At 38.2% G+C, this 25,390-nt stretch overlaps 1 protein-coding gene across 1 annotated transcript in view; it reads right to left on the reverse strand.

The window, feature by feature from the left end:
* The window catches only part of TESK2 (testis associated actin remodelling kinase 2), an 83,640-nt gene that overhangs the window by 41,200 nt on the left and 17,050 nt on the right, over positions 1–25,390 (reverse strand). The window contains exons 3-4 of the mRNA XM_074597455.1: positions 12,406–12,527; positions 2,852–2,900 (exon numbers count right to left, since the gene is read on the reverse strand). Coding sequence (XP_074453556.1) covers positions 2,852–2,900; positions 12,406–12,527 — 171 coding nt within the window. The remainder of the gene's footprint in view (positions 1–2,851; positions 2,901–12,405; positions 12,528–25,390) is intronic.

Here is a 25,390-nt window from a genome sequence, read left to right on the forward strand (position 1 = left end):
ACAATGCAAAATGCTGCCAAAAGGGAAGAACCCAAGACCTACATACGATCAACACCTTCCTCAAGCAAAAAACCTGCTCTGCATGATCCACTGTGTTTAGCCTCTCATATGTTTAAACACGTAAGAAAATAAATCTGTAATACTTCAGACTCTGCCTTCTAATAACAAAGTGCTGTGTATTACTAACGTAGCCCCTTAACAGGCTTATAAAATCCTCAAGGCTCCTCTTAACATCACTTGTGGTTGTTGCTGTGCCTGTTAATAGCACAGGAGGCTATTAAGCACAAGTTGTTTAAATCCATTCACCAAACATTTGCCAGAAGTTCTCGACTTATTCTGTCATGGAAACATATACAAATAAACATGATTTCCCATTGCACCCTCAGACATAAGCTTCAAGTGATGCTGTATCCCTTTTACTTACGCATATCATCAATGGTACTCTCAAAACACACGAAGTCATAATTAAGCTACTTACAGAACAGGTCCAGCACAGGCTAGTGCAAGAGAGGATTCTCCTTGCAGTGACTCAGACCCCTATTGAGCAACGGGCCTCTGAATCAACAGTTTCATCTCCAAAGACGTGGAATTCTGCCAGAAGTTCTGTGAGCACTAGTAGCGTGAGGCTCGTATCAATTATGTTGAGCACTGGAAGCTCCGAGACCACCTTTTTGGACCACAAGCTGAAAAAAGCCACGAGACAGTGGCTGATTTGTTTATCCTCCTGGTCTATATTTGAACTGGTGATTCACCATGTTCGTCTAATAATTCCTTCAGCTAGCCATTTCAGCCCCCTTCTCTAACCTCCAGAAGTCTTCAGAACTCAACTATTACTCTACCCACACTTCAAGATGAAAAATGCCACTACTGTTGCCAGAAAACACAACTAATTCCACCACTTGGAACATACACAGCTCTTAACTTTTAAAAGCTCTGTAAAACCAAAGAACTACTGTATCAGACAAAATGGAGTGTGGATTCTCTACAACATCAACTTATGATGGCCTTTGGTCGTGTTTTTTCCTGTTGAAGGTATAGAATGTCCACCTTGGTCCTCATAAGAAAAGCAGTAATCACTACATGTACTTTTATAATATGTTACTAAAGTCATTCTGTTTATCAAAATTTTGCAGTAACCTTCTTCAGTCTAAAACTTTTCCTCTTTGGTCTCAAGATGTTTCAGGAATCTCTTCTGTTATTCTGAATTATAACTATAAACAGTTAGTCTTTGAAGTCTTTCTTAGATTTATTTGCTTGCCAAGAACTCAAAAATAGCTGAGCAAAGCAAGCAGCTACAAAGTTAGCTCTTCATGAGGAAGCATCTGTGCTGGTTTCATTTTCTTGGTTTTCTGGGTAGGGAGAGACATTTAACTGGCCAGCAACTGGGATGAAGGGGGGTAAAACAAACAAACAAACCAACTCGAAAAAACCACACGAAGGAAGATCTGCCAAGATCAACGAAGCATTATGAAGCTCCATCTCTTCTAGGACATGTTTAGGGAGTGGAAGGGCCTGAGACCTCCCTGTTTTGACTGATCGGAGATGCAAAAGAAATTCGCAATAACGTTAGCAAAGCCTGCCCGAAGGCCTTGATCAGCCATCTAACGCCTGATCTTAGAAATGTTTCCTCTACAGAGCACAGAAAAAGAAAAAAAAGGAAAAGATCAAATAAATTGTCCCTCTTTCATCAAAGGACCCCTCACATATGCTGTATCTTAAAATTTCTTAAAGTGGCTTTACCTTTGCTCTTGCACTAGAAATACAGCCACTGTGAACTAGCATGTATCACTCTAATAGTAGCTCAAACTAGAATTGCAGAATTGTCACCCCAGAAGGTGAAGAAATTCACTGCCCATATATATGCATCTTTGACTCAGAATATGAAATATATGCATATGAAAGTTACCAAAAGTGATAGCCACACGTATCCTGATAATTGGCATATAGCTATCCAATCTTCTCATTTTACAGTAGTTCTTGGCAAGCATACCAGCAACCTGTTTTAATTGCTAATTAATAATATACTTGTCTTTGGGGGATGGGAAAGGGTTAATCTTTTAATTGAGCAGATCCTACAAAATAGAAGTAAATAAGAAACATTAGCTTTATAAAATATGATTTTCCTTTCAGTCTGTACTCAAACTAAAACAGCAGGAAAAATATTTTATTGATTTTGACTCAAAACGGGCAATGCTATTCCTAACAAAAGAATACTCCCTTCTTGTTTCTCCTCATTAGTTTACAGCAGGATTAAACATACAACACAGTAAAACTAGGTGAGAAGACTCACATGAACAGAAACTTCCATTTCTCATTTGATACACAGATCTTAGCCAGGGTATATGGGTAATGGAATAAAATAATTCCTTTTTATGGGACCCAGATTCAGTTGTAATCTTGATGTTATTCCAAATAAGAAAGTGGTAGGGACTGAATACACTAATATCACCCAGCTGAAACATCCCTGATTCACCCGTGAAACGTACACACAACCAGAGTATAAATAAGACTTAAATACAATGCAATGTCACTGAAAAAAATAATATTTAGGGGCAGCTCAACGGTAATCCACATCTCTCATTCAGAATATTATCAGTGAAATTTTGTGTTCCTACTGTGATTTATTTTTTTTGATCCTAATAAGCTTCTGATGAGAAAAGACATACAAGGGCTATAAGCAAAGTACAGTTCTGAGGCCTGACCCTGCAGTCTTTCCCCTGCAGAGCAAGTGGCATGTGATGAACTCACTAGTCACCATCAAAGAAAACTATCACTCAAGGTGAACAGCAGTTGCAGAATCTGGCCTGAGAACTGTTTCATATTGAGTACATATATCATGAAATAGTCTTACCTCAGTAAGTGCGTGCAGCTGTCCTTGATGCACACAGACACCCATAAACCTACAAGAAACAAGAAAAGAAAAGTGGTTTGGGCTTTTTTCCCCCCCTCTTTGTTTTTTTTTTGTTTGTTTTTCTTTAAAGAAACTAAGATAATAAGAAGTACTGGCTATGCCAGGAAATACAGAAAAAGAAAAAATTCAGCCTCACAGATCCTGCATACCTCAAGGTTGATTATTTAAAAGTCTCAGCACAAAACAAAATCATTTGTCTACACTACATTATAATTTGAATTAGCAGTTCCAAGAGAGCACAGGAGACAGCTCAAACTAAAGATGGAAAGTTACTAATTTGACTACAAGCAAAAGCCAGCATATAATGATTTACGCAGAAAGGAACAGTCTCAGAGTTCTGTTTTAAGGAAGTTTAAGCCAAGTAATCCACTGTTGGTCTGCATAAATAGAAAATTACTTCCCTTTGCATTTTGCTGCTTAAGCATAAAGATGTTTCTTCCTATCCCATTTCTGACCACTCAGGAATATGAGTGCAGCACACTTCCCCTCCCCAACCCCCTATTTCCACCATTTGGATGGAAGCAAGTTTCAATACTATCCGGTACATACACATTCCACAAAAGTTACCTACGCTGCACAAGGTTCAGGCTCTGGCTGTTAATACTAATGACTGTCATCCTTGATTTTTCTGGAAAGCATAGAGAATGTGCCATACATTTAAAGTATGAGGAACAACTGAAAGCTCATTTTTACCACCATACGAGCTGAACTTAAAAGTGACAACATGCAAATTAACAGTAAACATCTCCCATGAGAGAGTTCAGTGAATTTTAAATTGTATGCACTTCAGAGCCCTCCCTGCACAGTTAAAGATTATCTAATTTTCAGTTTTATCATTTAGATTTTGGTCTCAAGCAAAACCACATTGTCTGTCATTTCTACAATGTTCAGAAGTTTCCTCTTTGCAAACAAGGGGCAGAAATGCATAATTTCACTAAATGTGACAGGGGAATCTTACGGAGAACAATTTGAAGGAAAAGGACCTTTCATATCCTCAAACACTTCCGAATTTAAAAACAAAATGATGCAAGACACATGTAGTGCTAGTTCAGCTAAGCTGCTTTTGAAGAAATGAATGATCCTCACTGTTCTCTTGTCTAACAGCTGACTGGTAAATTATAAGCAGCCAAAGAAAAATAATATAGGTAAGGTCCTTTGCATAAGCTGAGCTGTGGAAATCTGTTTTTATAACCAAAGAAGAAGCAGGGCTTGTACTTGAACATCTATCGCCTGCTCTCACCTCAAATAATATTCCCAGAATTAAATATGCAAATTTTAATCTGAGAGACAGTGAAAAATCCAATTCCTCTTGTTTAATGAAGAACAATAAGGCATGACCAGGTATTCACGGGGCAGGGAAGAAGGATTCTTTTAGATATACCATCTACTCAAAACATTGCTGTTTCTGAGTTTCACCTCATACAGCAATTGTATATGAACAATTCTGTAAACAAGTTGACAAATTAAGCTTTCTTTTTTCCTCCTCAAGAGCAGAAATCTGTTTTTTCCTTAATGCATTCTGAAAGTCTCCAGAGCTATCAGGCATGGTGCTAATAGCTTTATTCACAAGCAAAAATGGAAAAAAAAATATCTAAGATACCAGTTCCACTATTACACAATTTTTGAAAGTATTATTTTCTCTTCTATTAAACACGCTAATGACACAAGGTTAACCCAGTACTGCAGTATTTTCATTCAACAAAAACTGAGGCTAAATAATTAAAAATAATAATGTTTTCATCTATATATCAACTCTTCCTTTGTAAAGGTTTATTACATTACTTTCAAATTAGGAATTAATTGTATTTGACTTAATTCTAAAATATGAATGCAATTCAGAATTTATCAAAATTTTGGCAAAATTAAATTTCTTGTCTCGTCTTCACCAGAAAGGAAAAACATCATCACTGTCACCCAAAGACTGCTAGAACTTAACTTTTTCTGCCAGTCTGTTTTGGTCAAGGGATGTCTCAATGGAAACATATTCATTCCCTTTGTGAACCTACACTTAAGGCAGAAAAGGCACACTGGCTCAAGTTACCAAGAGTAAGAGTTCAAAAATTCTTATACATTTAGGGTTTCTACTGGGAAACAGACATACATTTCTAACTTCAAATCAGAAATTAAAAACAAAGCTCAATATCATGATCTCACGGAAAAAAAGCTGGACATAAAGACACATTTATAAACCCCACATATTTAGAAGTTATTACCCAGGAAGAGAGAAACCAGATACACTGATAAAGACAGAATTAATGAGTTTACAAGCAACATACTGAAACCATTTAAACTTTGTGTCAAGAATCTCAGTTTTCAGACTCTGGAAAATAGATTGATAGAATAGACCTCTAGTGATTCAAATTCCTGGAAAACTTCTCCTTAGCTGCTGTATCAAGCAATAATAAGCCTCTTGGTTAAGCCAAATACTGCTACAAAACACTGTTGGAAAGCATTTTCACTAAAAGATAATACATGCAGCTGCTACCAGGAAATACAATTACCAAGCAAGACTTAACATATGATTTCAATTTCTGAGATTGCCCCCGATGAGATTCCAAGTTCTGCGGATAGGAAGCTGACATGCTGGCCCAGTACAGCTGAGATTATTCCTGTTGGCTAGACGCACCGTCTCCAGAGCCAAAATGTACTTGTAGGTGAACTTCAGCAGAATGTCTTGTCAGCCAAAGGTTACACTTCCTATAAGCATTTCTAGTTGGAAGAAGCTTCAATGAGACAGTCATCCACAAAACAGGAGACCATTTGCAGATTTAAGGAAGTGTATTTTCAAGACAGTGTATCTGCCCTTATCAGGAAAGCTGAAGCACTTTCAAAATCATAACTAGGAGTTGGAAAAGTTTCCTTAGAAGCTGCAAATATGAAGGATGCTATTTGAGTCCACCCTACTAAATACAGCGCAGCACATTTCCACCACAAAAAGTGTCAGCAATGTTCAGATGTTGGAAGTCTCTTTCCATAAGACAGGTTATTCCTCAATCAATCTGGAATACCTGTCCTCCTAGACAAGAGCAAGAGAAGGTAATCTGGGTATTTCTTAGTCCGTTAACAGCAGTTACCCAAACTGGTTTCAGTTCAGTCTGACTGCAAGGGAGAAAATTCTGGACAGGAAGGGGGAGACTAAGAACTGTAGCCTCGGTCTATAATCTTTGCCTTCTTGATAAATCAAGCAAAACTAATATCCAGATTATACAGCCACTGTGGACATCTAGACATTGAACACATGCTTCCCATTAAAAGATGCTTAATGGGACGTGTTGCTGTTCTGTGCATAAACCTGTGGCAGCTACAGTACAACACAATAAAGTGATGTCCCCTGAAGTCTACTGCTACTATGAGAAAATTCAGCAGTTTGATGATAACATTAAACATCAGAAACAAACCAAACCCACCAATTCAAAAGTCTCTCACACAACCTCAGTAACACAGAGAAACAAGGTCAAAAGACAGATGCTTATTTCATTGTACTGACTGTTGGAAAACAAAGAGGGTGAGTAAGAATATTAAGTCTGCATTAAGACCTTCCTTAATGTTTTAGGCACCATGCTAGATTAAAAATATATTTTGAGTTTCCCACAGTTGCATTTTGATTCAAGACATAGAGGTAAGGCATTCCATCTACCCTTTCTGTAACATATTACACACAACGCATGCAGCCTTCTCTTCTGCTGTCTTGTGCACAGCATTTCTAAACTATTCCTTTTTGAAAACCACATTACACAAAGAAGTAAAAGTTGGTTGTTTTTTTCTGTTAAAGTACTGTTCGATACAGGACAAAGGATGTTAAGAGACAAAAGCCATCCCTCTGCCTTTTGTAACAAAGTTAATCACAAGTAATTTCACAAAAAGGAAGGCTGACAGGAGAAAACTGCACACAAAAAAAATGGTATTGTGTTCCCAGGCTGCTAGACTTGTCTGAAAAAAGATGAAGTAAAATTCTCCTTGAAAGAAGTTAGTGTAATATGCACACTGCTTGCTTATTTGTGTGTGTGCACACACAAGAAGGTGGATTTAATCAATGAGTCAATCTGCCTGCGCACTCCTGCCAAACACGCAGCAATACCTCCAAGCGCTCCTATGAGAGCACTTAAGACATGAGCTAAGGCTTTCTCTGTACAGAATGTTTTAAAATGAAGTCCCCAAGGTACAGATCAAATAAAGAAATACTTCTCCACGCAAACAGTAGTGATATTATAGACTGAAATTCTATCTCGAATTTGAAGATACACTAATTTAAGAGACAGCACAGGAGATGGAGAATCTGTGTTAGCACACCACTTCATTTGTGACAATGAGAAAAACACACCTGTAAGACATTACCAGAATGAAAAGGTATCAGGTCTCTCAGGCCGCAGCCCTAAGGCTCCCAGCTAGGACTCAAGGACAGAGGCTTCTTGAGTCCTTTCCAGCCCTATTTTTTTTTTTAACTTTGATTTGGGTAAACACTCATGACTACAGCGGCACATCAGCATTCAGAGAGGCAGCAAAGCGGTAAAAACCATTTACAAGCATACACTAGACCTTTCATAATGCTGGTACCAGATCTAACCCAACCCTTGAACACTCCTGTGCTTTAAATGGAACACAAGCTAATAAGGAAGTGAAGCAATGCTCCAAACCTGTTTTCCCTAACCCCAGCAATTACAGCCTTGCCATGTACCAGCCAACCTGCGTTAAAGTGGCTACAGTAAACATCGCGTGGTGCAAACCAGAACTCCAGCTCACTTTTCCACTCCTGCTCTCTCCATCTGTTTTGAGGGAAGACGTGATAAAGCCAGCACATCCCACACCCAGGGCAGGGAGAAGTGTAGATCAGAGGCAGAAAAGCATTTTAGTGAGGAGCAGATAGGAGGTGAGGTTGATGGTAGAAACAGAGCAGAACATTCCATGAAAAACCATTAGTCTGCTTTTGCCCTGTCCACTCCTAAAATGTCCCTAAACTGATCCGGGGTGGGGGGTGGGCAGGGGGAAGGCAAAACAACAACAAAAAAAGCAGCTCTTTCATACATAGTTACCTATGCTCACCAGACAATGACTGAACAAAAAGTTACTACATTACACTTAACATCTACTCTGCCTCTGGAATCACATCTGCTAATTGAAATAGGAAGCAAGAGGGAGGGAGACATACAAAACTCTAAATCCCCTTATTTTTTTAAACATCATGCCAGTGTAGCTGCAAGAGATGGAGTCTTCTATTCCAAAATATCCCTAACAGACTGACAAAGAGGTTCCATTTTTGACAAAATAATGCCTCTAATAGAGAACAGTTTCTTCTTTTCTTGCTGGAAAATACATTAGAAAATGGTTTTTTTATATATATATGTATATATTTGACCACAAGAATCTTTATGATGCTACCATGGGGATGATATACTTACTGGGGACTTGGTAAGTGAAAAATAAGCTCTTCACTTACATCAGTCTTCTGATCAAGATGGATCTACATAGCTGGCCAAGAGCAGAATTCGAGGACAGAAATACTGAAATGAGTCGGGATATTTAAAGTTAGCCTTTCACTCCATGCCAAGAAACACAAGTTATTTTTAAAGCCTAAATAACAACAGCGATACTTCACCAAGTATTAGAAATAGAGAAACTGGAACACCTTGACAAAACTCCATCTCCTAAAGTAGTACAAAAGTCTCACCAAGGTAGAAGAAACACAGACGTGCCTCTAGGTAATCTCCGCTGAGCTAAGGAATGGAAGAAAGTCAGCAATTACTGACAAACTCACACTCCAGAACAGTGACTGCAGACTAGGATAAAAACCTCAAAAAGCATCTGTAACTGTGAAAATTAGTTGATATGGACAGCACAGAAGCAAGAGCAGTTTCAAATTGTCAGTAATATTTATTATTTACATCAGTGCAATCAATGGCAAAAATACAAGAATCTGTGCAATAACATCTTGAAGTTAGCTGAGGACACACTGGAATTGATAGCTTGTAAAAAGTTGCTATGTATTTTAGAGCACTGGCAAAGGGCTGGGGTTTTAATCACCCAAGGACAATAATGATCTTTGGCTACCAAATACACTACTAGGAAGAGGAATCTCTTCTCTCTTCTACAACGCTTAGTTCATATGAACCAGGGAAGAGTTCTAGGACAAAAACATTGATTCAATTACGAATTTTAGGTACCAAAACATCATGATGTTCAAAAACATAACTACGCACACAGATTAAGGAAGAATGTAGTATACTAAAATAAATACATCATTGCTGAATCTGACATTCACTTTCTAAAACATTAACTGACTGAACTGCACACGTTGAAATAGGTTGAGAGCAGATTTTGGATGCCTTAAAGCCAGTATCTATCCAGTTTCATAATTTTACAAGCCATTTGATATCAGAGCACCTCACAGCCCTCTGCCTGCTGCAGTTAACCACTGCACATCATGATCTCAACATTTCAGCCTAAGAATCCACTAATATCCTTACTGGGAAACAACAGATCAGCACTAAGGAAAGTAACTTGTTTACAGCATAAGTTAACAGCAGGTAGTCCTAGAGCTTACAGAAGATGAAGAAGCTCAGGTGTATAAATTACGTAAAATCAGAGTACACCTTCAAGGCATGTGGAGGAGATCCAGTGACTAATCAATAAATAATTAAACTTGATACTAGTGACAAAACAGCTTACTCTGTAATATAGAGGAAGAACTTCAAAGGACAGAAATTAAGTGAAGAAAATAACATTTAACAGCAAACTGAGGTAGTTCATAGTCCCTGGAAAAGGGAAGTTACACATTAGAACTTCTTAGAAGAGGATCATTCCCTTTAAATGCTAATTCAAGCTTCAAATTTCCAAAAACAATCCCAGAAAATGTTTCAGCAGAACATGTTGTTGTACAACATTTTCCTAGTGACCTCTTGGCAATACTACTCCAGCTGCTCTTATTTGACAATGCGATTTTTTCACCTCTCACCGCTTTACTATAAATTTACTGAAAATTACTATCAAATATTATCTTTAATGTGTTTCTAAAGTGGGAAACAGGTCCTAAACTGATTTTTACAACACTAGGAGAGGCACCAATAATTTATAGTTTTCTGAAACATAAATGTGGATGCTTGCATGCATGTGTGTATATATATATAGCTATATATAGACACATAGGCAGGTAACATTTAAAAAGGACTAAATCTTCTCTCAGATATAAAGGCACTGGAAACACTGCAGTAAGTGGTTTTAAACAAACAAACAAAAAAATTACACATAACTAACACACAAAACCACAGTTATCTGCTACAGGAAGCAAAATAATAGTTTTTACTGTGTATTATTATTCAATAAAAGAGTATAAAAGAGTAAACTAAAACTAAATACAGTTTCCTCATTTGCATTTTCTGTAAGAACGTCCTTGCTGCCTGCAGTAAGGGTACTTAACTAATACATACCAAAAAGGCAGTATTTTTTACCAGAGAACCACCTCGCTTTAAAAAAGCCTCAAATCAAGCAATTCATAAAGCAAGTTTAGTTTATTCTTGAAAACAAATTATTCAAAGATAAACCGTTTCTATACAAGTCATTTAGTTCTTATGTATTCAGTCATAACTGCTAAGTTGAACACATAGAAAAAAAAGATTTCTCTATAAATCCTCTGTAATAACTGGGATACCAAATGGAATTCCTTTTCTGCTTCATGCATAAATCAATACAGTATTGTTCTATCTTCAGGACCATCTGTGCAACACCACTGACTTCAAATTATTCATAGGCTCTAAGGCCAGAGCCAACTGGTATATCGTCAAGATGATCTCTTAAACATTTTAAGACATTTAAATTTCAGCAATTACTCAGAACTGAGCATAATAACTTTTGTTCTGCGCAACACTTGTGTAACTACATTCAAGGGGGTGCAAGGTTACATTAAGCTGCAACTGAAAACTTTTTGTCTGTCAAACTATCCCTTTCCTACTTTCCCTCACTCCAGCCCAAATTAAATACTTTATTTTGAACAGAGTTCAAAGCTAGATGTTTTTTAAAATAAAGATTTACAAACCACACAAAGTTGATAATGAAACTGATGAAGTGTACTGACTTCATGATTCTGACAATGCCAATCCTGTGAAGTTATTCTTTACACAAACCTTACTAAAAAAGCAGCTGTACCACTCCCCTGGATTATACGCGGCTTATCTAAGGATTCTGAGGGAAAGGAAGTGGTGGATAGATATAAGAAACAATTAATAATCCTGAAACCTGAAAAGCCACATATCTGACGTCATTAAAAACAAAGAAACACACAAACAGAAGAGCCAGAGTAGTTGCTGGGAACTCACCTCACCTTGAAGCAAAGAAAACAGACTAAGAATTCTAATTAGGGACAGATTACTAGAATACTTGAATAAATATACTGTGATAAGACCAATACAGTTTACCATCAGTAAAAATTCTCTAAGTTTACAGGTTTTGGGGGGTTTAAGAAAGAAAGAATAGCAAATAGGCATGAATTAATGGAATGCTCCCTACAGATAGTCCAAATGCTTCTGATATGCCTCCTCATAAATACTGAAGGAAACAAACAAGATAATATTGTCACACATCAGTTGATAAAGACTGAGCCAGGATTTCAAGCATCAGAAAAGTTTGGTTATAAAGGATTTTAGGAATCAGTACTATGTATGTCCTATTTAACAGTCCTGTGAAAAAGAGAAAATTAAGTTACTCAAAATTCACTGTGTCTCCAAAACTTTTCAGAAAGAGCTACACTGCCTGACACTATCAAAATGGATCCCAGCTGTGCAACAGCAGTTTAGGAGAACTGGTTATTTGGGGCACTGTCATCACACCTTTAAACTTCTTAATGTTATAGCTTCAGCTAATTATGTTAATTGCTTGCACATCATCATGAAAGAATAACCAAGACTGAAAAGATTCAAGCAATAACAAGATACACATTGAAATATTTTGTTTTGCAATAGATTACTGGATGCAAATCCAAGAACTACCTTTTTCCTCTCAAGAGTAGATAAATCACATTAGTTCAACTCTAGCTTCTTTTCTTCAGTCCCTCCTATTCCACCTTGCAATACTATAATAACAAAATGCTAAAAACTAGATAACAGACCTCAAAATATGAGGAAGCTGTGGCACTTGGCATTGTTAATCTGCAAGATTAGTAACCATAGATTATTTGAATGGCGTTAAATTTGCAATAATTTGAATTCATGAAGAGAAGCCAAATTTCACTCTTCATATCATTTTACTGATTCGCCAGAAATTTATAATGTGATAACTTGCTTTTCTCCAAAATAAATTACTCATTACTGATAAATTCCACATACTAAAATCACGTGGCTTTTCAATTTGCTGAAGTCTTTTCTTCCTCCTCTCCTTCCATTAAATTAGAAGCTGATCTTAACACAGTCATAACAGATACAGCTATAATAAAAAAATAAATAATGGAAATACAAAAGCTCTACTAAAGACAATCTATCTCTATACAATTCAGAAAAAAGACAACATACCTTAAGATGTTTGGATGTGAGAGTCTATTCATGAGTTGAACCTCTTTCAGCATGTTTGCTCTGTTGCTGTTCAGTGTGTTCATCTTCAAAGCCATTACCTGGTCTGAAGTTCTGTGCCTTACCTATAGGATACAAGCGAAAAATGGTAAGGATATGAAATGTGAGACTGAAAAAACAGTAATGCTGTAGCGCAACTTAGAGATCCTTCACGATAAACAACTTGATCTATACTCTGATTTCCGTAGTCTTTCTCACACAGATGACCTTCTATAAGCATACTATCCAAATGTGAGAAGGTATTTTGCTCTTCTCTTGCAACTGGCGATGACAGAAAGCTTAAGAACTTGAAAAAAAAAAATTATCAGCTGCTTAGTATGAGTGAAGGAAGCTACTTATTTGTCCAGGGAGAGAAAGTTTCCTACTCCAAGACCTATGAAACTCACCTTCATTCCACTTGTATCCCTCTTCTTTTCCCACTGCAGTGGTTGGTGTCATTGTTCGACACAATGTGTTATGAGAGGACCTGCTGGTTACGACTACAGGACAGATTTCAGAGGTGTTCAATATTCACTTCTGAACCAAGACTACGACCCAGATTATACATTCAGTGGACAGAAAACATTCATACCAAGCCCTGCTGCAAAGCAGAGAGGTTACTGGACATGCTATCACCTACTCTAGGATGTTAGTAATGGCTGCAGCGTGTCAGCATGAAAAAGAGGATTTCTCTAGCAACTGCGCAGAACGAGCACACCATTCAGAGTTACCTTCCCCCGTCAGAAATGCATGACTGCGGCCATTTCTAACTTGACACTCTCAAATTAGCCCATCTGTCATCAGCAAACAGGCCAATAATACATAGATGTGTGCTACTATTAGAAAGGAGTTGTCACGATAGTGCAAGGCTTGCCAAACCTTTGAATTTCCTTGCAGTTGGGCATTCCCACATACACACAGGTAGTGTTCATGGGAATTGTGTTCCCATTATTTTCTTCCTACATCAGTCCCTGCAGCTCATAAACAGAAAACACGTACTTCTCAAAGCACTGAACTACCACCAGGACAAACTCATTCATGTTTATGAAGATTAGTTTAGAAAAGTCTACGATGCAAGAATTTAAGACTCTCATCAGCTTTCTAATTTGAAATATAAATCTATATTACAATGTCGGTAAATACAAACTACCTGCATTTTAAACAATAGCAGCCTGCCTCCTTTTATTCCAGGAGACTCTGCTCATCTTTTCCAATAAAAGGCTTCTTCAGCTGCGATATGTGAGTTACAGAAAGAACAGCTGAACTCATGATAAGCAGATGCAAGAAGAAAGCTGGGTATGGTTTTTTGGAGGTGAGGCTCACTGGTAGGTCAGATGCAGCAAGTGATACTCATTTTCAAGTTTTATTTGCACACTCTATCTGCAAGAACAAGGGGTGCATTTCAGCTAAACATTCTCATGTAGACACAAAGCACCATGAATTCAGCACAGGGATGCACTGAGCGGGAAGGGTGTCATCTTTCAGATGTGTACCTGGCTTAGCGCTTCCCAGTTGCCTATTCCTGACCTAGTTTGTAGTATAGGGTAGCACTGGAAACATCGCAGTTAAGTGTGGTAAACAACATCGAGGGACTGAGCGAGTAGAAAAATAGCCCAAAGCTGCTTTTTCTCCTGCTTCCCCCCCTGCCCATGCACATGAGCTCCTCAGATACCTCACCCCCAGTCACCCAGTAATCCCAGTGCAAGAAGGATCAGAGAAAGGAGGTGGAGAAGGATATAGAAACCAGCACCAAGAGCAGAAACCAACAGCAAGTTCATAAGCATGGGACTCCTCCGTTCAGTGGCAATACTGGCTTTAAAATAAAACTCGTTGAACTACAGCTTTAGTGCATTGTAACAAGATAATCTCGAATCCTTCTGCACACAACCTGTCTTGCTTGTTTGGCATGCTTATTGGTTTTAAGCGGGATGATTGCATGTTAAGTTGATGAGGTTTATTGTTACTTGTCAGGTTTCTTGTGTCTATTGTGTACTTTCATTAATTTTTAATTTTACGCAGCTTTTGCACACCCAGACAATTTGAATGAACAAGCTAAGTTGGACAGGTCAATGTCTATATACGGACTTTTAAAACTTATATTTTAGTTATACATTAGTTTTATTAGCAATAATGCTTTGGCTGAGGAACAAAAAATTATAAAATGCTTTCATAGACTTAAGAAAGGAAGATTTGTTCCAACAATGCAAATTTAAAATAGGAAAAAAGGACAATTTAAAAGCTTTGAATCTATACACAGTGGCTAAATCAGCCCATTTCCTCTGGGAGGAGGCTTAGGAATCTTGGGTGTTGTGGCAGAGTAATTTGGGGTTTCCAGGGAATAGGAAAGAATTTGAAGGAACTTAACTCCTACAGGCAGAGAGATGCTCTCAACAGAACTACTTCAGAAATCAGCTTTCCACAAACACAGAAGCTTCAAGGTCTGCCAACAGGGAATGAATAGGGGTAGAAGCTGAGCAAGAATTCAGATGAAGTGTGGTCTTAAACAGTATTTGCCTTCTCATTAACTCTGCTACCTACCTCTTAATTTCCTGCCCATTTCTATCATTCACTCAGTTCTGTGCCAAAATTTCAAGTCCTTTGCTTCAACTCTGAGGTAAAAGTAGAACCTATTCTTCCTTGTTCTTTGCCTTTTCCTTGTTCTGACCGCTCTTCTTGAGCTAGGGAATCCTCAGAGAAGAGGGTGGGTAAGTTTTGGGGTGCTGTGTCCTGCACGCTTCCTGGATTTTCAGGTCTGATACGCAAGAGGATTTGGGTAGCAACGGACTGTCCACCGTACTAACTCCACATCCAGAGAACATTGAGCAGCTTTTGCAAAGGCAAAATTTTTCATCCTCCATTTCAGAAATATATTCCTGGAGTCTTTTCAATCTTGATAGACTGAACAAGCTTCTGTGGTGAGGTCTGGGTGGTTTTCATTTGCTTGTTTTATAAAATAATTTTCCCCATGCTTGGAAATAGCTCAGATTTTTAGCATCTGCCCATACAACTGGTCTCTAAGCAGCACCAACACTATGCTTTGTTTCACTTAAAAGGGACACTGTGAGGTAACGCCAGCAATTTCATTTGAACTTCTGTATACTGTTTTGATGTTGGAGCATGTATTCCTGCTGACTCTGACAGAACACTTAATTACCTAATCAAACCAAAGCAGAGGTAGGAAAACAGGGGCCCTCCCTCTCTTGCTAGCTGCCCTTTAAGCAAGGAGGGAGACGCAGAAGTGAAGGTGGGAGGGCATCTTCCCAAGAGAACAATACCCAATATTATGAATGAAAAAAAATACCGTTTTATATACTATGGAACAGAATGCTAATCACTTGGAATATACATAAGGCTAATCGTGTTTTCTCCTCTGAAGCACCGTTGGCAAACAGTATTTCTGTGGCAAGAATGGACTGCCAACAGGGAACAGACAGGTCCTATCTTTAAGGTCTTGGTCAAGCTCCAGATCTCTACATAGAAGGAGCTATCAGTTACACTACCCACCGTGCTTACTTACCTGTCAGTTATACCCTAGACAAAATTTGGGTCTATTTTGGCATCCCCTTCCAAAACCCTGCCAAACTGTTTAGTTTTAATCCTTCATCCCCTTTCAGGCCACTTCTGTGCAATGAAAGCATGGAAGTAATGTGTCAACTACCTGACTGCTCCAGAAGGAAAACTAGTAAATATTTCAGAAATATTGCTAATCCAATTTAACATTTGTTTACAGGGCAGTTTGCCTCAGGTGTGTGCCTGTATACTCAACATAAACAGGGATTCACTCACGCAATTCAAACCTTTCACTGATGCAACTAGCAGATTGCTGTAAAGCTTTTAAAGCTGCTGACATCATTATTAATTAGGGTTCCTTGCGTATCAGAGCAAGTAACCTTTCAGTGATGTCTGGATGATCATGTCTCTGCTTAGAAGTATTCTGACAATCCTACAGCTGCTTTCCCATACTGCTTTGCACATGCTTCTGACTTCTCAGTCTGCTTACCTATGTGTCTCCATCCCCGAGGTCACAGTAACTAGATATTGCCTCTCTGTTTTATTGCTGGCAGGCAGTTAAACTGTCCCTTTGCACTCTGATTCTCCCAGGATCAAAGTACGCTGCTTGCTGTGTCTCCAAACCACGTTCTGATCCTGGACCTTATCCCTTCCTTTAAGAGGTGGTGAGAAGTAGTAGTAGTCATGGATCCAGGTACAGAAATAGTAACACATTTGAAGGAAATTTCATAACAGTGATTGAGCAAGGCTCATATTTAAAAGAACTAGTCACTATATAAATGCTGTGTGAAGTTCACACAAGGAGTATCCTGCAAAAATTAGTGGGTTTAATTTTCAGCTTGACGCTTATCTACAAAATTCTTTATTATTAAAAAAAACACTAAATAGGATTTAAATATTAATTTATTAAGTCATATAGATATGTCAGGGATTTCTGAAAATCCAAACTTTATATTACCTCCACTTTCTGCCTGAAGGGGGAGGAGATTTAAGCAATAGCTGAAATCTGATTTCATCTTTCACAAGGCCTTTTTGACCTTTCCTATTAACTGTACCCTTCCAAGTGCCCTTGGAATGAGCATCTGAAGAACATTTCCTAATGCTATAAATCTGCCAATACAACCTTCAGTTTTGCCCCTAGTTTTTCACTGCTTTTTCATTATTTTTGAACTATATAATGATGATTTGGAAGTATTTTGTCACTGTTCTCTTCCCAAAACTGCATTTAATTTCTTTCCAGTTTTTCCTTACCTTTCCCTCTTCTGGTATCCAGCTTCGATGTTTAATTACATTTACAGACCTTATATAGCCTAGGACATAAAATCACATTGCCTCTCTATCTCTAGCACCCACAGCAGTTCTTTCTTCATTCTTTTACACACCTCAGTCTTCATTGGGCCATTTAACCTTCACCTTTCCTGCCACGTGTCCAAAGTACCATTTTAAAAGCAGCCCTCTCTAGTCCAAATATATGACCTTCCCTGAGTTTGCTTCCTGCTGCACGTATTATTTTTACTTACGCTGGCTCACCAACCTTACACTCACCAGTTCAAATGTTTCCTCCACAATCAGCCTGCAGCCTTCATGTTAGTGACATATACAGCAAAGGTCAAATGAGTTTTTATTTATCTATGCCACATTCTATCAATCTCTTTTTTGTAACAGTCTAAGTGTTTTCATCTGTTTTGTGACTATTTTCTCTTGTGATGACAAGAGATTAAGACGTTACCTTACTAACCTTTCTAGGCTGTTTGCATTAACTATGCTATATAGTGTAATACGATGTTTGATTGAAGAAAGCTCCTTTTAATTGGGAAGACAAACCTGTTCTTCAGCTCAGATCACACTGTTTGTAAAACTGGAATCTCATATGTTTTTCTAAACATTAAAATGTATCTGCAGTCAGATACACATATTCATAGTAGCGATGCTTACATCAAGTCAAAAATCTCATGTCACTAGGAAAATCTGGAGTGACAAATAGAAGCTTAAAGAAATACATTGGTCCAGATAATATTAAGCTGCTATGTTGATGCTAGGGAGTCAGACTGGGTTGTGGTTGTTTTCAGAGTAGTAGTATATAATGTCACTACCCTCTAACTTCTTGTAGCAAGAGGGAAGCCTGCCAAGTGTAACAAAACTTTGCCAAACAAAACTAGTCAGCATGTGTTACAAGAACTTTTAGCACAGGTTCAGAAGATGTACAGAAACTAGGCACAAAACAAAACCCAAAACCTTTCAAAAGCCTGACAGTCATTGTGACTCCATTAGTGAATTTCTACTACTAAAAACAGTTGAGAAATACACAGAAAAAGTTGGAGCCTTCAGCATTTTCCCATTAGCACAAAGGATTGGTACTGGTCATCAAAGATCCTACTTCAATAACTTTAGTAACTTCTAGCATCACCAATTCAGCAAAGTACCAAGTTCAATTACTCCAGCATATTCCACACCTACAGTCAAACAAGTTCTCAAGTTTTTCTGCCGAACTAAAGTGAATTTATAATTAGTGAGACAGCAGTACCGCCGACACTTTATAAATCCATTGGTGTGTGCCAAAACCCCCTCAATTTTTCTTTTGTATTTTGTTTTTCTTCATTGCCCACTGTAACGTAGAACCAGGGCCCAAAATACAGCATTCATTTATTTTAAACAAACCATTTATTGATAGGAATCCACGCATATCTCTCTGCCCTTAACTTGATCCCAATCAAATCATACAGGCAAAAAGAGACTACAGTCTTGTTTTGAGAGAAAGCACAAATTCATCAGATGACTATTGTTCCACAGTTTGAGATGAGGTATAAACAGGCACAGCCCGGGTGGGGAAGTCGACTGATTTTGTAGCCAGTTCAGCAGAATGTAACCATATAAAATGCCCTTTGCAATCCAGGAGAAGGAACATGGACCCACCTCTTAAGTACTAGGCAAGAAAATGCAGAAAAGCATTGTTCTAGCACAATCTCAGTATATAGCTCAAGTACGTACTTTACACCTGAGTCTAATGTCACAGTCTGGAAAGGAAAAGAAATATTGAGTTTGAAGTACAGAACTGGGAGCTTATTCTTCATTTTTGACGTTGGCTATCATCAGCTCATTGAACAGTCCTAGGCATGCTACTTACTTTCATTCCCTCTTTAACTGTATCTATAAAATGGAGGTGATATTGCTATCTACCTGCCAGGGAAACTGGAAGTTTGACATCTGCAAATTACTATTGTAACATCCAAAGTTAGTACATAATCAGATACTGTATCTGTGTCCTTATTTGATTTGTAATACTTGTGATTAAGTATTTCCCATGTTACTATGGGTTTATCCCATACGAAAGATGATGGTATTTACATAACCTGCAGATGCTTTTGAAGCAAAAAAACACTTCAGGTTGAGTTTTCCTGAGATATAATTGCACCTTCAGTCTTTTACAATATATTTACAGTTTGGTACAGAGCACGCTGTGTCCCCCCGCTGTACCAATGATGTCACCATCACTATTCATCAAATACATGCAGTGGGTTTGTTTTCAAAATCTGTATGGGAACCTTGAGAGAAAGTTTTATTTTGGGCAGAAATATTTTCCTTACCTTTCCTTTATAAATCTTTCAAATGTATGTTAGCATGCATGAGTAAGGAACTCAATCTCACATTTCAGAACAGAGCTCACTGGCATACAGCTATTGCTACTGTAATCACAGTTGCAGCACTAGAACATGACCACAACCACAAATAAGACGACAGCAGGGAATATAAAGGAGCTATATTTGCCTTACTTGAGGATATTTAAGTTTTTATGAATTGCTACATTTAATAGCTTTCAGGTTATAGCCAAAACCAAAAGTTCTAAATAGTTTCTTGTTATTTAAGCTTTCATGGAACTGCTCTTCTTAAGAATTAAGTCTTCCTAGCAAAAAAAAGGCAGTTAAATAAATATACCATGCAATTTCTCATGTGTCTCCTCATTGTCAGTAGAAGCTATGAAGCACAAGGACTGGATTTGCAGGACTTAATTGCAGGCAGCTGATGGGAAAGTTACAAACTGTCATTAGTGACTCAGTGTTAGACATATTGTCAGCTACAGATTAGTTAACAAAGCAATGCTGTCTCGGTATCGATTACTCCAGCGGATGTTTCATAGCTCTGTCCTCTCCTCAACCCCTAATCCAACCAGACCATCAAACAGAAGGCCCTACCCACACAGAGCAGTGCCTGCTGCTGCTGCCCAGCACCGAGGGCCATTCACCCGCCCCGACGGGCTCCCACGCTGTGACAAGCACAGCCAGATCAGGCCAGCAGCCGTGACAACTCCCAGGCGGAGGAAGCTCACAAGGACAGGAGAAGGGAGTCCCTACAATTCGGATACGGCCTCAGCAGCCGCTGGGAACAGGATATCTTGCACGACTCACATACAGAATTCCCAACAACTGGAGAAGTAAAGACTAACAGAAGCCGTATCATGCAGGTTTTGGAGTTCCTCTCTCTAATCATTACCAACAGCTACTAAGGGGCTATAAGGAAGCATTCCCTATGGATCTAAGCCTGCAAACAAGATCTTCTTTTATGTTACTGCCATCAATAATAATTTGCACTTTTGTGTATTACCATCACACACGCGTTTTCCAGCACAGGGAGTGAAATCCATCACTGAAATAATTCACCCCCCTCCAAAACCAGTAAATAAGCGTTCAGAGAGGTGTGTCACAACGATCTTAAGTGATGCACTCTGTTCTCTAGGTGCAGTCATGTTAATACTGGACATATGCCAGCACAGTTATTTGAAGAACAGTAAATCAGCACCTGTCTCTCAGTATCAGCTATGAATGAGCTTACACAAATGTGCACGTCTGCCAGCTGGCAAAACGCAGAAAATCCCAGAGCTGCCAACCCAGCACATCTCCATCCAGAACAGAAAACTAAACAGATCATTTAACTGGGCTTGAGAAATTATTTTGGAAAACAAGACAAAAAGCCCACAAACATTTCTGTGCCAAGGGACTCTTGCCACCTGCTTTGCCCCTGGGAAACTGCACAATGATACTCAGATTGGCACAACTTTTCTTTCAGAAGAAAATCAAAGGCCCAAAGGGCTCTGAACTACAGAAGTCACTGACTAAACACAAAATCCAACCAGGGGGTTATCTCTTATTGCAAGATCCCACTTGTTACAGTACCAGAGCACCTTTCTTATTGTTGACAGGACTTGCCAGCATTCTCACTAGTTGTGAGGACAACAAAGACTCGCCTCAGACATTCAACATATCAGCTGCTCCACAAGAGTTAGAAGAGGTCAAGTTCTAAACAAGTGATAAGTACATTTCAAAATGGACAACTTTATATTAGTTCACATTCATTTTTTTCACTGAGTATTCTTTTAGCACCAAGTTTGTTTCAGTGATTTTTTGTTCTGGCTTTTTACTAAAGAAACAAATCTTTCACTTTCAGGGTATAATGATAGTTCTGCCATATTTTCCAAAGATTTCTTTCTTCAGCAGAGAAGTCGGCTGACCAAACCAGAGAAAACTGAAACACAGTGTAAGTAAAACTCTACTTCCCCTATGCGTTAATTTGTTTCACTCAGTATAGTTTCAGACTTTACTTGTAGTGATGCCAAGTAGGACTGTAGGAAAAAGTATTACAGAAATATGATTTTGAAAATTTTCTTAAAATTTTTCAACACCACTACAAAAGGCAAGGCTTTCATTAGATCTGCTAGCCAGTGACAGCTTTTGAGTCACTCCCAGTGTTTCTTCAGCTGATGTTATAAGGCGATTTTTACATCTTAAGACTTCTAGCCAGAAAATAAATAAAGAAAAATCAGGACTTATTTGAGATAACAAATGTGAACTAGCCCTCCATTCTACTTTGTATCTCAAAGCATTCTCAATTCTGCTAAATGTAAGAGTGCCCTGCAAGTCAGACAGGTAATTCTGGATTTTAATGATACTCACAAGAGTGGGGATGAAGCGAGTATTTTGCACCAATTGTACAATCCATAAAGAATAATAAATGCAGATGAGGTTTTTAACTCTTATATTAATGATCCATTGGAATAAGGCCTATTTATTACTGCATCTCCCCACAGCCTATGCCCTATAAAAGCATTGACTAATTACATGACAACGACTAGGATAACAGTGACTTGGCACCTCAGTAACCAAAAAATCATTAGCAAGAGGAAGACAACTGTCTGTTTTAGTGGTTACCAGACAAATCATCTTAGCAGTCAGTAGAAAAGTTCCAAAAGGCTGATACTTCACACATCAGCGTGAGACAAATCAAACTTGGAAGACTTCTACTTTGACTAAGAAAGCACTAGCATCCTCAGGATTAATGCCTCATCTCCGTTCCAGAATGGTGCTTCTTCCTGCTCCTGACAACTATTAGAGTAGAAAGAGATTGATTAGAATCACCTAGCTGATATAACTCAAGAGCTTGAAATTAAGTTTAAAAGTTATTCTAGCCTTCTTGGCCAGTTCATATAATACACAGGGTGACTGTATTCCTAAGCAAATAATTAGCAGCGTGTTTTAACACTGTAACTTTACATAAGAGACCTTAAGCCTCAAATATCTTGCTTCTGTCATCTTGAGCAAGGTGAAGGAGTTTCCTTAAGTTTCAGCTTAAAACTGAATCCTAGTGAAATAAGAAATGAAACCAAAAAGCATGTGTGAACAAGATTTGCTGTCTGTCTTTCTAACAGGCATCACATCACTCAGGGAGGGCAGTGACAAGTGTGACAGCTCTATCCCACTGCAACAGAAGGAAAGAAGAAATTTAGAAGAGGAACAACGCACCACACCTGGGTGAGGGAAGACACACATTGCTCAAGTGGGTGTCACTTCTCAGTCACAAGGTATATTCCCCATGGCTACGAGACCAAATATTAGAACTGTGTAACCAATATGTAGAATAATTCACTTACTCATTCCCTACTAATTTTCCAACCCACGAGGACTTCTTCTGACACTGTATGTCATAAGCAGAGCCTGAAGTATCTCATTTTGCCTGATGTAGCAACACCAATCTCAAGGAGAAAAACCCCCAAAGACTTCAGTTAAAAAAAAAAAAAAAAAAAAAACACAACAAAAAAACCCCAACGACTAATTTCAATTGTCTAGATCATTATTTTCCAAAATTGGTGGCCTTAAACTGTTGGTAGCTGTAAGTTTCTCAACAACTTGCCAAGCTTAACCAAGAACATTCTAGAAAACCGTGATAGCTACAAATATCACCAATGAACCACTAGGAGAGAAAAGACAATTTCTGGTTGTGAGACTGTTCCCAGAGAAATTTAATTTTTCAGAGTAAGTCCAATTCTTATTGCAGCTTCTAGCCATTGGGCCTTATTATGCCTATTTTTCACTACACTAAAGAGTACCTTCAACCAACTGTTTTTTTTCCATTATAAGATCGTTTATGCACTGTAATGACATCAATTTTTATACACCAAACATGTTAAGACTGAAGTCATTCACTGAATCACTTTTCTAGGTATTAAATCAATTTTTATTGTTTATTTTTCCCCACGTGTTGGTACCAAGTGTTCTCCAGCTTTAGAAAACTCAAACATCTGATGTTGAAAGTGTTTAATACATACAACTAGAGTTTCCTACAAATACTTCAGAGGGTAACTAAAATAAAATATCTTTTAAGCCTATCAAATAGTCCCACAAATATCACGGATACTGTGTGATCTCACCTCTAATGTTTTACACAGTTTTTGAAGAACACCTGCATTTATTTGTTTGGGCCTCTCATGAGGCTGCTAATGCCAGAGGCAATCAAAGAGGATCCTTTCCTAGTGCAAACCTTACACTAAATGTTCAAAACAACACATTAGAAAATGAGAGAACTTTGAAACCGAAGCAGTAAAGACAAAGTGTGAGATAGATTTGAGGTTTCCTGTGAAATTTCACATTATCAGCTGACTTCTACTTCAGTGCTGCCTTCAAAATATTTTTAACTTGAATACCAGAAATACTTCCTTATGAGTTATGCAGAAAGATATTTTTGTTGTACTTCAAATTTCTAAATTGACAGTGTTATTATTTTATTCCTTAAGACAAAATGACAACCATCCTAAATAGAGAAGGTATGAGGAATGCATACATAGATGACAGAAAGCAAGTCTTGCAGATGCTCTCTCATTTCCTTGGTAGATTTTTACCATCCCTCTGCCAAGAGCTTTTGCCCTCCCAGCTCAACCAGATGAAGGGGCTGTTCACCCACATCATCTTCACAGGATGTCAGAGTAGCTTTATCTACTGCTGCAGGTTTTTCAGTCCAGTGTGGCTAATGATGCAACCACTCCTCTCTTGCTCAATAAAATTGATTCTTCAGAGATACCTGAGAGTTAGTACCTTCCATTGCAGTAGACTCTACTATCAGCTTTAAAGAACATGTTAAGGAGATGTTCATGAAGAATGACAGATAAAGCTGCTTTTGCCCTGTGACAAAAGGATGAAGAGCAAGACAACATGAAGTATTTTCCAACCCTATGCTTTTGACTCCACAAATCTATAAAGCAAAGAAAAACACATAAAGATTTACAGTGTGGTAGGAAGGCCTAAACAGTAATAAAAAAGGCCAAAGCTTGACATAAGCAAAACTTGCAGAAAGCAGTTATGCCTACTGGGTAATAATTAGTTTCCAGGAAAAAAAATAAGTGCCATTATCTCCAATATGCTACCCATGACAAGGAAAACTCTTGTTACTACATTAAGTCTGGAGACACGATACAAGTTCACACACGCGCTGTGTTACCCAAGCTATGGTTCCCCAAGCAACACTAAATCTCTCATACAACAGCTTCCATAAAGAAAAGCACTTACACACAATTAGTCTTCTCGTCGTCGTCTACATAAAAAACACACAAGCATTCTGCCCAATTAAGTGATTTTATGGAGATATTAATGTCACCTTGAAGAATGTAATTTTGCCCTAAAGTCTGGTGACAAAGCAATGACACTATTCAAAAGCAAAAGCCAGAGTTGTTTTAAGAGCAAAATTCACCCCTTAGTTTGGTACTAACAAAGAAACAAACTTTTTCCTGTCATCAGTGTTTATGTTGAGAGTTTTGAAATAATAATCAAAAGGGTACATTAGGATTAAGAAAAGTTTGTCTCCACTGGAATGCCCAGAATCTCCTTGATTCATGCTGACATCTAACCACTTCCCCCTTAAAAGAATTCAGGGGGGAAGGTATTGGTTTGACAGTCCTGAAGACTGACATCCCATTTGTGCAGCAAACAGGTGCACACAGAGAAGACAGTAAGAACTTGCTTGTAGAGTCCTGGGAGTGTGCTGGGGCCTTGTCCTGAAGGAGGGAGCTCCATATCAGTTCTATTCCTGGCAATCATGCAAAGACTGGCAATAACACACAGACTCGCATTTAGATTTAAAACACATTGACAGTTCAAATATTGCAGTGGCTGCTTATCTA

Source organism: Larus michahellis, chromosome 8 (assembly GCF_964199755.1).
Source record: "Larus michahellis chromosome 8, bLarMic1.1, whole genome shotgun sequence".
NCBI lineage: Eukaryota > Metazoa > Chordata > Aves > Charadriiformes > Laridae > Larus > Larus michahellis.